The sequence below is a fragment of the Balaenoptera borealis genome (assembly GCF_965194805.1).
Source record: "Balaenoptera borealis genome assembly, chromosome: 20".
In the NCBI taxonomy this organism is placed as follows: domain Eukaryota; kingdom Metazoa; phylum Chordata; class Mammalia; order Artiodactyla; family Balaenopteridae; genus Balaenoptera; species Balaenoptera borealis.
Window position 1 is genome coordinate 55,710,849 of NC_138879.1, and position 16,797 is coordinate 55,727,645.

Consider the following 16,797-nt stretch of genomic DNA (forward strand, 5'->3'; position numbering starts at 1 on the left):
CATGTATTGGAAACCCCAGGTGCTTGCTAATGGTGCAGATTACCAGCCCTCACCCCCCACCTACTAAAGCCAGATCTCAGGGCAGGGTGGTTCCTGGGATCTGCTTCCTTGTCACACTCTCCCCATGATCCGACGGTGACCAGGTTTGGAAACTATTGGCCTGCCTCACAGCTGAGTCTGGAGGCCAAGCTAGTTAGAGGCATCTGGGCTGCTAGAGCGAGAGCAGAGCTGTTGCGATACCTTGTTGAGGGCGCTGCCCGGGGAAGGGCAGGCTTTCTCTGACCCTCTTCCTAAAGGCTCCATCTTGTGGAAAACACCTAGCTTTGGCAAGCACAGCATGTTCACAGCAGCATTATGTACAGTGGCCAAGACATGGAGGCAACCTAAGCGTCCATTGATGGATGAACGGATGAAGATGTGAGAGAGATATATATATATATATATATATATATATCACATATGTAATGGAATATTATTCAGCTATAAAAAAGAAGGAAATCCTGCCGTTTGCAACATGGATGGACCTTGAGGGCATTATGCTAAGTGAAATAAGGCAGAGAGAGAAAGACAAATACTATATGGTCTCACTTATATCTGGAATCTGGAAATAAGAAATAAAACCAAACTCATAGTAAAAGAGATCAGATTTGTGGTTATCTGGTTATGGGGGGTGGGGTTTGAGGAGGAGGGTGGGGGAAATGGATGAAGGTCAAAATTTACCAACTTCCAGTTAAAAGATAAATACTGAGGATGTCAAGTACCATGATGGCTGTAGCTAGCACGGCTGCATGGTATATATAAAAGTTGTTAAGTGAGTAGATCCTAAAAGTTCTCATCACAAGGAAAAAAACATTTTTTTCCCTTTTTCTAGTATCTGTATGAGATGATGGATGTTAACTGCACGTATTGTGGTGATCGTTTTACAGTATATGTAAGTCAAGTCATGTTCTACATCTTAAATTTACACAGTGCTGTACGTCAATTACATCTCAATAAAACTGGAAACAATTTTTTTAAAAAAGACTAACCACTTTCAAAGGCCAGAAAGACAATGGAAGATAGCCAGGTTGTGGTCTGAAGGGAGCCTCCACCACATCACCCCGTGTTGCCAAGAGGAAGAATGACTCAATGTGAGAAATCTCCCTACTGTTGGAGAGAAGCCGAAAATCTAGATTCACTTTAAAACCAGCAAGTATTCCTCTTTTCCTCAAACTCCGTACAAATCAAACAAACGTGCCCGTGAGCCAGACCTGCCCAGTGGGAGACCCGTCTGCTGCGTCTGCTCTGTCTGAGCGAGCTCTTCGTTGTGCAGGTGAAGAAACTGAGGCAGATGGAAATGAGGTGACCTGCCTGGAATCCGAAGATAGCAAGGACAGAACTGGAACAGGCGTCTGGGTCTCAGGGGTCCTCACCCAGAGCTCTCCCAGGGGGACCCCCCCCAGCAGCCATAGGAAGCTTGGCCCGGAGTCCAGCTGAGCCCCGATCTTCTCAAACATGCCTCCCAGGGAGGAAGGGAGAAGATAGGAGAACGGGCGGGGAGGGTGGTAAGGCTGCTTCTAGGAATGCGGCCTGCGGGGGCTGTCCTGGTCCAGTTCCCTGGAGCAGAGCTGAGGCGCGCCTGCAGGAATTTACAGGGATGCTCTTGGGACCGGCGCCTGTGAGGGAGCGGGGAGGGATCGGGCAGAGGAGAAGCTGAGCTGCAGCACAGCTGCACGTAGGCTTCAGCTCATCCGGTGGGGAAGTCTGGCCCTTTAGGGTTGCCCCCACGTCAGCTGGTCGGTGGAAGGGGGCTGTGGGGCAGGGAGGGGCCTGACCCTGGGTGAGCAGGCAGCCCTGTCTGGCTGGCTGAGGCTGTTCGCAAAGAGGGAGACAGCTACACTTCATCTGCCTTCCTGGTGGGGGAGATTGGGGGTGGGGGGGGTCCCGAGAGGGTGTCCGAATGGCCCCCCACGATGTCCTCCACAGTTCCCATGGAAGTTCCCGTTTGTTCTAAAAATGAATTCACATTCTTGTGTATACTCTGTAACATATTTATGAATTGGTTAGTAAAATGGTTTTGATTCCTCGCCATGAAGTGAAGTAGAACCTGCAGGGAGTTTGATGCACTAATTCCTGTGACTTCTCAAGCCTCCCAGGCAAGTCCCAGGGGCTGAGGTGCAGAAGCCGCTCTCTCCTCCAGCCTCATTCTTTTCCAGATGGAAACTGAGATCTGGGGTCAGGGCTTGTCCTCGCTGTCCTGCAGGCACCTCTGCTGCTTCACGAGGAAAGGGGACGAGCGACTGGGAAAAACTCCAGGAAATCCAGTGCTTTCTCTGCAGGCGTGAGGGCTTACGTCGAAGCCCGAAGCTCGGGGGAGCCTGTGAAGAAACCCTGTGTTGATTTAAAGAGCAAATGGATTTTAAAGAATTTTGCAATAAGCTGCCTCGTTTTGTTAGCAGAACAAACAAGATCCTCCAACACAGTTAGTGTGAAGGTTTCTGTTAATTACAGATACTTCACCAACTTTCCCAGGAGCTGGACTCTTCATTTTGTGCTGTAAAGAAGTGTCAAAACCAGGGAAGAGGTGTGGGCAACGATGCCTCCATGGTCCTCAGTGGACCCAGGGAAGCTTCCGAGTGTGTGTCTGCGCATGTGAGCATACAAGTGTATGCATGTGTGTGTGTGCATGTATGTGCGTTTTGTGTGCTCAAGTTTGGGGACATAAGAGGTGGGAGGGAACCTCATGTAAACATGGCAATGAGTAATGAGGCAGAATTTCTCATCACGTGCCATAGATGGATTTCAGAGAAGGGGAATATATACATATATATTGTTACGTATATGACAAGGTTTGTATATGTGTGTAGGATGTATATATATTGCTATTTTATATATGCATTGTTATATACATATATAATGTTATATAGTTTTTGTTATAACGTATAACGTTACATACAGTTTTGTTCTTAAATACAGAAAACTGCAACACCTAGAATTTTTCTTGCATGTCTCAATTTCCCTCCTGGTTTTTGAAGGACTTGATTTTACACGCGCAAGACTGGCTCAGCCAGGGTGAGGGGGTTGGCGGAGCCCTGGCGGGGAAGGGCTGTCCTCGTGTCGCCTGGGCGCTGACTGCATTTGGGAAAGTGCGGATGCCCTCTAGTGGCCGGTGGCAGATGTTCAGGAAGAAGAGTGCAGGCTCATTTAGGGGCCTTTGGAAACTTGCCCAGGGAGCTATTCAGTCTCCTCTTTATAGGCTGCAGTTTGTTACTCAGATCATTATTTTCACTTCTTCTAATTCGATGTCATTTTTTTCCTCTCTTTTGTATGGGCAGTTGCATGGAATCTGCCGAAGGAAAGCGCATGATACAAAAATATGAAGAAATGCTCTCATTGCTGGAAAAGTAAGCAGTTTCCGGGACTGGATCATTCTGCAAATGCAGAGCCCCCACCATGCCCTCTGCAGTTCTGAGTTTGTGCACATTCTCGGTGGCAGTGAAGTGTTGCTCTGTGTTTTATGTTACAACCACAATATCTGTGAGTACAGTGCTTCAGGGTTGCAAACAGCAGGTCTCCGGGGAATGCAGCTCTAGTCTGGAAATGGGCACTTTTCCAGTGCAGTTTTGTTGGGAACATGAACTCGGCAGAGCTAGAAGTGGGGCGCTCCTCATGGCGCCCCGAGATCAGTGTCATGGAAAATCTCAGCAGCTGCTCGCTAAGCAGAAAGTGATAGTTGGTGCTGCACAAAGAGACAATAAGTTTAAAAAATACTTCCTGCATCCTTTAACAGAGAAAGCATAAGAACGAAGATTTTACCTGGGTTCATAGTTGTTCCTTCTTTAAAGCTGCAGTCAGTCTTTTGGGGGAGCAGGGTCCAGACACAGCCTGTGTCTTGCCTCGTAATCTTCTCCTGCTTCAGAAGAGGAGCACCATAGACATTATGATTATGATTATAGTTATGACCACGCGTAGCATCGTGGAGACACCTTAGCTGGCGGCACCTCCACCTGCCAGGTCACCCAAGTTCTACCCTTTCGACTTCCCAAATAATGAGCTTCAAATCTGTCCCCTCCTCTCTGCACCCACCACCCACATTTCACCAGAGACCAGAGCCTCTCGGGCCTGAACTGCTGCAGTGGCTTCCTAAGAGCCTCTCTGCTCTGGACCTGTGCCCCTCAGCACCCACGCTGTCACCAAATCCCCTTTCCTCACATCCCCGGTCTGGGAAGCCTCTCAGTGCCTCCCACCAGCTCCTTAATGTGACCCGAAAAGTGCTCCCTGATGCGGCCTCTGCTTCTCTCTCCAGCCTCGGCCCTTGCCCTCTCCGCCCTCAGGCGCACTGTCTACTCGCTCTTCCCAGCACACGGTCTGCTGTTCCTGCCCAGAACACTCACTCCCCCTCCCTGCCCGGCTGCTGCTCATCCTGGGACTCAGTCAAGCATCACTTCAGCCCCTCCTCCGTGAGACCCTCCCTGGCATCCTCCTTATCACCCCCACCCACCCGCCTGCCTCCGCCATTCAATGCCTAATGCCCAGTACATCTGCCTGGGATTGTACTTGCTGTGTCCTCTGTTGACCCGTGGTTGCACCACTAGCTGCATTTACCATGGGATGTTTATTCATCGTTTTATCTCCCAAGCCCAACACATCAATGTGTAATGACTGAACAGTGAATGTCCGTGAGCTACGTGAAGATTAGCGTGAGAACAAATCTTACCCGATAACTTCTTCCAACATTTACTGAGACTAATCACCACTTCCCTTATCCCCCCAAAAGATCGCATGGAGTCTCTCTTTCTACTCTCCTCTGATTTAAGCTTTGCCACCTTTAGGAAATGAGGGGTTCCCTGCAGGAGCTGACTTGCCTGGCTGAGTCAATGACTCTGACTTAAGAATCTATTCAGGTATTTTACTAAATAGCATCTTCAGTTCATGAGATATATGTATTAAAGATAGATAGATAGATAAATGGTTGGATTAGATAGGTAGCTATAGAGATGTTATATATATACATATATAGCTATGTCATTTATGTTATATATATCTATATAAGAGAGATGTATCTTCAGTTAATCATTGCGAGGCATTGGGGAGCTGGGAGGGTGCTTATGAGGTGACCGTCGTCTCTGATCCTACAGGTATGAGACAAGACTCTACGAGGACTGGTGTCAAACAGTATCAGAGAAGTCGCAGTACAACCTTTCCCGGCCACTTCTGAAACGTGATCCAGAGACAAAGCAGATCACTGTCAACTTTAGCCCACAGGTAAGTCCAATGGCAGTAACTTCCTCTCGGTTTCTGAAGAGTTTCATTTGACTCTGCTGATTTCAAAGGCAAAAAGGCTTTTTATAAGAATATGCAAAAGCTACTCAAAAGAACTTGCACCCTGGATTTCTTTTTTGGGATAAATCTTAGGGTGTAGTGTTTTCTTAAGTTGTCCACTGTTCACATTTTTCTCCAGGGTCAGCCAGTATTTTTGCTTTGATTTTGCACAACAGAAAATATTGCAAAATATCACTTGGTACCATAGTGATACCGTTTGGTACCATAGTCAACTGGGCCTACCTTGAATACACACTGCAGGTGAAGGCTGTTGACTAGATGATAGAGGGCCAACCAAGTGTAAGACCTGGTTCCTGACTTCCAAGAGACCACAAGCTAGTTAGAAGCCAGAATCTCAACATGCAAGAGTCTAGTTTCGTTAGGTAGCATATGATAAATCTCCAAGGAGTAGCTTTGGAAATGAGACTAGATTATTGGTTCTCAACCAAGGCAATTTTGTCCCCAAAATGGAGACATTCTTAGTTGTCAAACGTGAAGGGGGTGCCAGTAGCACATGGTGTAAGTAGATACAAACTTCCTACAATGAACAGGACAGCACCCCACAGCAAAGAGTTTTTTGTCCAAAACTGTCAATGGTTCTGAGGTTGAGAAACCCTGCTTTAAATTATAGAAAGGGTAGAAGACCAGTGTGGGCGGTAGCAGCCATGGAAAGCTTAATGCTGGAGAAAACTATAACCAAAAGCAACCCCACATCAGGATGTACATCATTCAGCTTAAAAATTGAGGAAACGTATTGGCCACACTGAGCTAAAGGCAGTCTCCTAGTTCTGTCTTGATGGCATGTTCCATAGGAATGTAGTGTAGAAAGAGCTGAAAGCTAAGCTGACAGAATATTGGTTTCTTCTGAGATAATTCCAGTTTAAGTAGAACATCAATTCCCCTTAGAATATAAGTCAACAGAGGAAGTTGGAGGGCTCATTTCTTCACTTTGGCAAGACATGAGTCTGTGGTTGAACTCATTAACTCCTTGGAGTAATTTTATCAGCATTCGCTTTGAGCAATATTGAATATTAAATGCCCAAAGAATTGAGTACCTGGATTACCAACTAGGCTGCAGTCCAGATGGTATAATTGTAGTAATTAAGTCCTTGGTGTAAGACAGTATTGAAGATGGGCCCTCGTCTATATGCTCCGAAGACAAGGACTCTGTCTGCTTCCATGTGCAGCACATAGTGGGTGTTTTACAGGTGTTTGTAGGTGATAGAAGGGAAAGGAGGGAGAGGAGAGGGGTGAGAAAAGAAAAGGGGAGGGAGATACATACCTAAATTATAATGTGAGTTGGAGGGAGACGACTACAAACACAACAAGTCAGAGAAGGGCTACGAACATCCCTTGGCTTCCAACCGCAAGCAAAGTGGCGGTAGCTACGCGATGGAGAATGAGCAGTAACGCTTTTGTCATTCTAGAGGGACATGATCAAAGATTTGGCCAGGGTAAGAATTGTATGGATTAAAAATATATATATATATTTAGTAATTTGTTATATATTAAATAATTTATTTAAATTATTTAAAATTTTCTATTGTTGGGCATTTAAATATTTTCTAGTTTTATCAATCTGTATTTCATTGATTCTAGGACACACACGGGTTTTTTATATCTTAATATGTCTGAAAATAGCATATGTTTATAGTTAAATAAACCACATTTTTTTCTTCCTTAGGTGGACATAAAATACTACTGAATCTTACCATTAATGGCATCTTATAGTTGGATAAAATATGGTATAAATAATGCTACAATAAGCATCTTTAGTTATTATTGCAACCATATTTCTTTGGGATAAATGCCTAGAAAGGGGATTGCTGGGCTAAAGGGTGCTCACATTTTGAGAGTTTTAGTGTATTTTATCAATTTGTTCTTCAGAAAGATGTAACTCAGGCATTCTCCTGCCAGCAAGATATCATTCATTTCTTCAAATCACTTCTAACCTGTTGAACCAAAAAATATGTAATATCTCAATATGGTTTTAATTTGCATTTATTTGACCACTAGTAAAGTAGAAAGTTTTTCATGTGTTCATTGGACATTTATCTTTCTTCTCCTATGAATTGCTTATTCATATCCATTGCCCACTTTTGAGTGAAAGTGCTCTCTTTTCCTGTGAATTTGTCAGACTATTTGGGAAATATCTGTCAGATATTAAGAAATCTGCTGCAAATATTTTTATATGTTGAATGTGGCATTTTATTATGTGTATGATATTTTATGCATATAAATTTTATCTTTTATTTTCTGGTTGTACATTTGGAATGGCCTTCTCTACTTCAATATTATATAAATGGTCCATATTTTTTTCATTTTTTGTTTTCATTTTTTACATTTAAATTTTTAATATCTATCTTGAGCTTATTTCAATATAAACTCGGAGGCTAAGGTCATTTCCCTGCTAAAGGATTAGCATTTGTCTTAACCCTGAGTAGGGTTGTCTGGGCAGCAACGAAGAGCTGGCCCAGAGCCACTGGAAGGAGAGTTGGGAGCCCAGTTGTCTTGATATGGAGGTGGGGGGTGGCAGTGGAGGGGGTGGTGTGAGGAGAACCTATGGCTTGGTAAGCGTTTTGTCATCCGTAACTATATATATATATCAGTCCCTTCCTCAAGCAAGGGATGAAGAACAGGGTGTCTGGAAACGCCACCAGAGACCTCTCTGTTTTTTCACGGGACCACATCTGCTTGGCTTTTTCCTTCTGCCCCCGGAATTTCAGAGAGGCCTGCGTGACTTCTATTTCCCAACCTCCTAGTATATCAAAGCACAGAGACGTGCCAGCAAAGAGTTACAGAAATTAAGGGATATTTCAAATGATTATATTTAATAATTAAAGTTGTACAGCAGGCATCTCCTCTCAACCCTGCCAGTGTCTGTGACTGTGTGTCTGACCTCATTGGGCAGGGACACCGGGAGTCTGAATTTGAGGCTCCACATGCATGTGGGTGGCCCAGACCAGGTGACCCTCCTCCTTCCCCTGACCACCCCTCCACGGGACTTGGCTCAGCCATCAGGAGCCTAATGTTTTCATCATGCACGTGCCCAAAAGCATCGAGGCAGAGCGCCCTCCCCTGCTGTCACTGGTGTCTTCTTTCTCAGCTTTTCCTCTCCTTGCTCTGTGTTTGTGATTTACAGATTCAGTAAACCTTGGTGCTTCCTGATCATCTTCCTTTTGCCTAATACTCAATTTTCCTTCTCAGAAGATTCAAGGAACCAGTAGGAGCAGAAGTGGAGAAAGGACCCAGAAGGCCCTTGGGCCCCTGGGGTTTCCCAGTCCTGATCGATGCGGCTGCTGTTCGCTGCCACTGAACTGCAGCCACTTATGTCGCTTCTTTTCTCCAGCTGATTTCCGTGCTGAAAGAAGTGAGTTATCTTCAACCCCAGCAGATGACGCACATCCCTGAGACAGCAGCAGCCATGTTCTCCTCCAGGGAATTCTTTCGGCAGCTTGTGGCTAAATTGGAGTTGATGGCCAATTGGTACAACAAGGTTATGAAAACTCTGCTAGAGGTGGAATTTCCATTAGTGCAGGAAGAGCTGCAAAATATCGATCTCTGCCTGAGAGCTGCAGAGGAGACTCTGAGCTGGAAAACAGAAGGTAACAGGAGACCACCTGGGGTCTGGGGAAAAGGTTGGCAGTCAAGATTCTAATAAAGTTGGTAGAACCTCACTTCATTCCCCGGTTAATCTGATTTGGGTTTGAAGCATGAGTCTGTCCTCTCAGATATGCGCCCAAAGTAGAGAAGACAAGGAGGAACGGGGTCCCTCTTCCGCCTCCTCTGCGTGCCTGGGAGGTTTAGACAGCTTTGCTGCCACGCTCTGGGGAATTTTCATGAACTCTGCCACAGTCTCCAGCATATACCGGGCACTCCATGGAGGAGGATTTTTACTACATTATCATCGTTACTTACTTTTCTTAACTGGACCATAAACATCTTAAATGAGGGAACTATGCATTTACTTTTCTTGTATCCTCTAGCGCAATTCAATAAACTTTCATTGATTGATTAACATGTACAGGGCACCATGTGCAGGACTGTGAGGAGAATATGAAATATAGGGGACGTGACCCCTACCTTCAAAGAACTCATAACCAAGGTCCATAACCAGGGTCATGGTAAGGGGTGGCTTTTTGTTACAACTAGGAAGGAAAAGGCTCTGATGATTACAAACTAACCTGTGCAGAAAAGTCTTATAAAACCCACAGGTATTAAATCCCTATGTTTCATAGCAACCAGACCTTTCGCTCTACCACTGTAAGCAATTTCAATTAATTCTATCTCTTTTGGGGAACAGGCATTTGGGATTATGTCATTCAGATCACCAATAGTATTCATGATCTTGAACAAAGAGTTCAGAAAACGAAAGACAACGTGGAAGAGATTCAAAACATCATGAAAACATGGGTGTCACCAATATTTAAGAGAAAAGATGGGAAAAAGGAATGCCTTCTCTCTATGGATGATCAGCGTGATAGAATGGAAAAATATTACAGTCTTATCAAAGAATCTGGCCTTAAGATTCATGCCCTTGTGCAGGTAATAACCAGCCTCTCAGACACACATTCCACCAGTACAGGGAAAGCATCAAGAAGTGTGTTTGGGTGCTAGAAGTGATTTGGAAATTAGAACAATCAATAGATGCTGTGTCTTCTGCAGTCAGGGATAGAAGTTAAAACTGATAGCAAAAGAGTTAAAACTAATGGATGGGGAGCATGTCAAGTCACATTCTGGTATCAGTGTGTCAAGGTTAATACGATCTTAATAGTGACACCACTTAGTCGTCACACGACTTAACATCCCGCACCAAACCCCTAGGGGGTAGAAGGGGATGCCAAGGACAGAATCCTAATTTATCCACTGCACTAACCACCCCGGACTCGTCCACACAACCTAATGTGGCCCTGCAGCATCATCCTCATAACCTAGCTCTACGGAGCCTGGAGATACGCAAGATGACTGTGGTGTCATCACACTCATGCACATCACACATGATGCACTGGGTAAAGAGAAGGAAAAATGCAGAGTGCTGCCCTTCATGCATGAAGGCTCTGCCCTGCGTTGTGATCAGGGCAACCTTGTGTCTCATCATCCAAGACTAGACGAGGGAAAAGAGCTATAAATGGCCACCAGCTGCAGCCCTACTGAAGTAGCCGTGGGGCAATTCTCCTGGGTTGATCTCATGCACAGGGTCAGTCATGAATCACAGTTGTTATCTTTGGGTTTTTTGTGGGTTGAAACACAATAAAATGTTGTACTTTTGACCTTTTAAATTTTCTTTATCTGTTTTCTAGCTTATTAATTTCTGTTCTTTATCATTTCTTTCTAGTTAATTTGGGGTTAATTTGCTTCTCCTTTTTGTCTAGCCTATAATAAGGGTTGAAACTTAGAGTATTGATTTCAAGCCTTTCTTTCTAATGCAAGCATTTGATGATATAAATTTCCCTCTTAGCAGTGCTTCAGTTGCAATCACAGATTTGATCTGCCTCATTTTCATTATCATTCAGTTTTAATTATTTTTCTCTTGTGATTTGTTCTTTAACTCAGTGGTTGTTTAGAAGTATGTTGTTTAATTTCCACATATTTAGGTCGTCTCTGGATAGCTTAATGAAATTGATATCTAGTTTAATTCCCTTATAGGCAGAGAAAATACTCTGTAAGATTTCAGTTGTTTAGAATTCATCAAATCTTGTTCTATGACCTAGAATGTGGTCTATGTTATTGGATGTTCCTTGTGCGATTGACAATATGTTTATTCTTCCATTGTTGGGTGTGATGTTCTATAAAATATCAATTAGTTCAAAGTGGTTGATAGTATTGTTCAGATTGTCTATATGATTTCTCAGTTTTTTTGTCTATTTGTTCTACCCGTTACTGAAGCTAGAATGTTAAAATCTCCACCTATGATTTTGGATTTGTCTATTTTATCCTTTAGTTCTTTCAGATTTTTCATCAAGTATTTGAAGCTCTGTTAGTAGGTACAAACACATTTATAATTACTGTAGCTTCCTGATGAATTGGCCATTTTATCACTATGAAATTGTATTTATTTCTAATAATACTCCCTTGTCTTGAAGTCTTTTTTTCTGATAATTCTATTGCCTTTTCTTCCAGATTCACTATTCCTACTTTTTGCATTGTCCATGTTTTTCCACCCTTTCACATCCAACCTATTTGCTTCTTTGGATTCAAATTTCTTCTCTTATAGACAGCATATAGTAGAAACTTACTTTTCTGCATCTTACAACTTTGCCTGTTAATTGAAATGTTTAGGTCATTACACTTAATGTAATTATTGATATGGTTGGATTTAGCACCACTGTTTTGCTATTTGTTTTCCATTGGCTTCATCTCTTTTTTGTTCCTCTGCTCTTCCTTTCCCACCTTCTTGTTATTAATTGTATATTTTCTAGTATTCTATTTTCATTTCTCAATTGGCATTCAGCTTTTCCTTGTTGCATCACATTTGCAGTGGTTGTTCTAAGTTTTGGTAGGTCTCCTGAACTAATCACAATCTACTTAGAGTTTTCCCATGAAATATAGGAACCTAGCAACAATTCAAACCGCCCAGCCATCTTTTATAGTGTTGGTGTGTGTGCATGTGTGTGTGTGTGTGTGTGTGTGTGCATGTGTGTTTATGTGTGTGTGTATAATATACCCCACAACAGAGTATTATAATTTTTTGTTTTAAAGGCTTTGGGGAAAATATTTATAGAGTTTTGTATTTACCCACATAGTCACCATTTCCAGATTTGTTTTTCCTTTCTTAGTTCTGTAGAACTAAGTTACCGTCTATGGTCATTTCTCTTCAGCCAGAAGAACTTCCTTTAGTATGCCTTGCAGTTTAGGTCTGCTGATGACACGGTCTCTCAGTTTTTGTTTATCTGAAAATGTCCTTATTTCACCTTTGTTTTTGAAGAAGAGTTTCACAGAATATAAAATTCAGTGTAGACAGTTCTATTTTCCTTTCAGAAGTCATTTCATTGTCTTCTACCCTCCAAGGTTTCTGATGAGAAGCCAGTGTACTGTGTATCTTTGTTCCCCTTTTTTCTCAGGCTCCTTTTAATAGATTCTTTTAAAATAAATTCTTTGTATTTTTTCCCATTCAACTACGATGTGCCTAAATAAATTTTCTTTATATTCAGCTTGCTTGGAGTTTGTGAGGTTTTAAATCTGTTTTTCACCAAATTGGGGGGGGGGCGTTAATCAAATTACAACATTCTTGTCTAATAATTCCAACATCTATTTTATTTTCTGAGTCTTTTTTTTAATGTGAAGAAAGTTTATTTTTGTGTCACATAAGTCGAAGGAACAGGCATTCCAGGATTGGTATGGCAGCTATTTTCTGAGTCTGTTCATAGTGATTATTTTCTCTCTTGGTTAAATGTCACATTTTCCTGCTTCTTTGCATGTCTAGTAATTTTTTATTATGTTCTAGTCATGTTGGATGCCACTTTAGAATCTGGATGTTATTTCCCTTTAAAGAGTTTGTGGTTTTGTTTCGGCAGGCAGTTAACTCACTGGTGGGTCAGCTTGATCCTGTTGAAGCTTTATGTTAAGCTTCCTTAGGGAGAGTCTAAAGAGGCCTTGCTCTAGAATAGAGCTCTAATCCTAAAGCATTGCATTTCTGGGGTATCAGCTGAAGTCCTGGGTTATCTGTGAGGTCTTTTCATTATTTCTGATAGAACACAAACATCTTCCAGTGCTGTATGACCTTCACAAACTCCATTCAGCTTAGAGCCCCCAGTAACTGTTCTCTGCCAGGCCTTGCAGAATCTTGCCCTAAATATGTACAGCTTAATCCTCAGTCAGAGATTCAAGAGGACTCAGCAACCTCAGCAGTCCCAAACCCCCATTTCTGTCTTTTCTGCCCAGCAGGAACGATGCTGTAATTGAGGTCCACTTTCCTATGCCATGGTTTGGAAAGTGCCTCTAGGGAGAAAGCCAGGTAGTTGTGAAGCTCACCTTGAATATTTCCCTTCTCTTAGAGGTCACATTCAATTACCCAAAATAATTATTTCTTGTATCCCGTTCTGTAGCTGTTTGTAGCAAAAGGGAAAGTCCAATCTCATTCCTCTGTCTTGGCTAGGATCAGAAACTTGGGCTAGTTCTTCTTAGTTTACAGAAAATTCTGACACGTTTGCTCCTTGTACCGTAGTAGATTTGAGGTGAAAGGTATAGATAGCTATATTGATAGGGTGACAGTAGGAAAGAGATAAAACAACTATACAAGGCAGTCATTAAAACTAAACTAGAAGCAAACAGACATACACATCTTAGTAACACCTAAGAGCAACTCTGGATTGGCACTGAGTTATGATTTGCATGATGATGGACTCTCATTAAATCTTTAATCTACTTAGGAAGGAAAGGTATAGGTAATACACTTTAGAAATTTTAGAGTTTTGACATTTAAAAGCAGAATCATGAGATTTACAATATGGCAGTGTTTCCTAAAGGGGTAAGCGTGAGTCACCTAGAAAATTTACTTTTGCAAAGTGATAACTGCGTTCTTTGAAGATGTAAGATAAATGGAAAGTTGCTGTAAAAAGGCTGAATGATGAAAATGATGAGTAAATGGGACATCTGTACTTGCCATACCACTAGGTCGGCGACTGTATCATGTAAAAGGAGGGAGAGAAAGCCTGTGCGTTCCTTTCTGTGTGTGCATTTTCTAATTCACTCAGTATGATAAAGGTATTTAGTTAATAATAAATGCCAGCAACAAAACACTCCAGCTCATTTCTTTTTTTAAATTTATTTTATTGAAGTATAGTTGATTTACAATGTTGTGTTAATTTCTGCTGGACAGCAAAGTGATTCAGTTATGTATATTAATATATATATTCTTTTTCATATTCTTTTCCATTATGGTTTATTACAGGATATTATAGTTCCCTGTGCTATACAGTAGGACCTTGCTGTTCATCCATCCCATATAGAATACCTTGCATCTGTTTATCCCAAACTCCCAATCTATCCCTCTGCCACCCCCTTCCCTGTTGGCAGCCACAAGTCTGTTCTCTCTGTCTGTGAATCTCTTCCTGTTTCATAGATATAATCATTTGTGTCATATTTTAGATTCTACATATAAGTGATATCATATGGTATTTGTCTTTCTCTTTCTGACTGACTTCACTTAGTATGATAATCTCTAGGTCCATCCATGTTGCTGCAGATGGCATTATTTCATTCTTTTTTATGGCTGAGTAATATTTCATTGTATATATGTACCACATATTCCTTATCCATTCATCTGTTGATGGACATTTAGATTGTTTCCATGTGTTGGCTATTGTAAATAGTGCTGCTATGGACATAGGGGTGCATGTATCTTTTCGAATTAGAGTTTTGTCCAGATATAGGCCCAGGAGTGGGATCCACTCCAGTTCATTTCTAAGGATTATCCAGGAAATGCTTTACTTGCTTGAACCCCAGATTTCTTATGTCTTGAATTATAATGCTCTCTACCATTAGTGTTCCTTTTTCTGCCCACCCTGACTTCTGCTCTGATGCAGCTTCCTCCACAGCCATCAGTCAGCATCTATGAAGCACACATTGCATCCATCAGCATCCCTCCTGAGAAGGTGACCTGACCCCATCCTCCTTTCTCAGGGAGAGGATGAGGCACCACATTTCCTTCATGGGTTAACTCTGTGTTCCCTTCAAGCAGGGGTTATACCCATTAGACAGAATGGTTTTGTTACACATGTACAGGTGTACCTCATTTTAATGTGCTTTGCTTTATTGTTCATTCACAGATACTGCATTGTTCTGTTTTTTTTTTTTAATTGAACCCTGCATCACAAGTCTATTCATGCCATTTTTCTTTTTGTCACCTTTTGGTAACTCTCACAGTATTTCAAACTCTTTCATTCTTGTTATACTTTTACGGTGACCTGTGATCAGTGATCTTTGATACTATTGTGAAACATTATGGCTTGCTGAAGGCTCAGATGATGGTTAGCATTTTTTAGCAATAAAGTATTTTTTAATTAAGGTACGAACATTCTTTTTTTTAGACATAGTGCTGCACACTTAATAGACTAAAGTATAGTGTAAGCATAACTTGTATATGCACTGGGAAATCAAAAACTTCGTGTGACTGACTTTATTGCAAAACTGGCTTTATTGCAGTGGTCTGGAACCAAACCCGCAGTATCTCCAAGGTCTGCCTGTAATAGAAAATTCTTCATAACAGTGCAATTTTTCTCCATGTGTTCTTTTCATTCCCATTAATGGTAATAAGACCAGTCCTCCCATATTATTAAACATGGTTTATATCCATTCTTCTCTATTTTGTAGGAAAACCTGGGTCTTTTCTCAGCAGACCCAACCTCCAGTATTTGGAAGACTTATGTTAACTACATCGATGATATGTTGGTGGATGGATTCTTTCTTGCCATTGAGTGCTCCCTCAAGTATCTCCTGGAAAATACTGGTATTTACTGGCTTATGGATGTGGTTTATTACTGGGAAGGTAACAGTAATAGCATCTGTTGAGTTACAGTGAAGTGCAATTGAGTGCTCTGTGACCTTTCCCAAAGCATTGTGAACATCTTGTGAATTATAACAAAGGCATTGCATTTCTAAATTGTTCAACGATAAAAGACTTCTCTCTCTTCAAAACTCAGATGATAAATCAGCCTTTAAGATAGTGAAGCCCATAGCAAAAGCAAAAATACAAAAGCCAATTCAGTCTAAATGAAGCTCCAGTGAGGAGGAGTGAGTAAGCTGGAGCAGCTCCACCTGGACTTGACTCACGGCAGTGGGAGGGGACATTCCCTGCCTTCAAGCTGAATGTACTGTATCTCTGTGGCCTTTTGAGAACACAGGGAGGTTGTAGTAGCCAGCTTACATGGAAGAATCAAGTTTTTCTGTGTAAAAAGAGTCAGACAAGAAACTGGGGGTGAGGTAGCTTTTAGAAGGAAAAGGAATGTCAAGGAGGCAATGGGCATTCTTTGAAGCTGTTAAAAGATAGCCAAGGGCTTTGAATTTATGGTCCATACACAGAGTCAAAGATTGTATAGTAAAGGCTAACCTTGGTTAGTAAGGGATGGGATGGAAAGGGCAGAAGAGTTCAGGAATAAAATTGAGTTACACCTTTCACATTCTGGTAGATTCTGAGGAGCTCAGCGAGGGTGAAGGATGAGGTGAGGATGAAGGTGAGATAAGAGCTTAGTCCGTTGAGCCCAACCCAAGGAAAGAAATCAAATGCAGAGTTAAAATAGGTGGGCTGAGACCCATGTCCAGATATCCAGCCCATGCAAGAGGTTGACAATGCAGACAGGAGCAAGGCCAGCGCTGGGTGTAGCTCAGATGGGCACACCCACCCTCACCCCCACCCCATGGTCCTGGTAGGTGGAGTGACTGAGGTCAGAGGCAAGGTCTTTGCTTTCATGGTGCAAGGGGCTCCAAATCAAGGAGTTACAGAAGCAGGAAGTGGGCTCTGGCATAGTCAACAGGCGGGAGGTCACCTTCTAGAACTTG

At 42.3% G+C, this 16,797-nt stretch overlaps 1 protein-coding gene across 1 annotated transcript in view; it reads left to right on the plus strand.

Annotated features, from left to right (window-relative positions):
• Positions 1–16,797, plus strand: part of DNAH9 (dynein axonemal heavy chain 9) — a 301,732-nt gene that overhangs the window by 37,961 nt on the left and 246,974 nt on the right. The window contains exons 11-15 of the mRNA XM_082373261.1: positions 3,315–3,383; positions 5,118–5,244; positions 8,651–8,906; positions 9,605–9,846; positions 15,613–15,748. Of these exons, the coding sequence (XP_082229387.1) occupies positions 3,315–3,383; positions 5,118–5,244; positions 8,651–8,906; positions 9,605–9,846; positions 15,613–15,748 (830 nt within the window). The remainder of the gene's footprint in view (positions 1–3,314; positions 3,384–5,117; positions 5,245–8,650; positions 8,907–9,604; positions 9,847–15,612; positions 15,749–16,797) is intronic.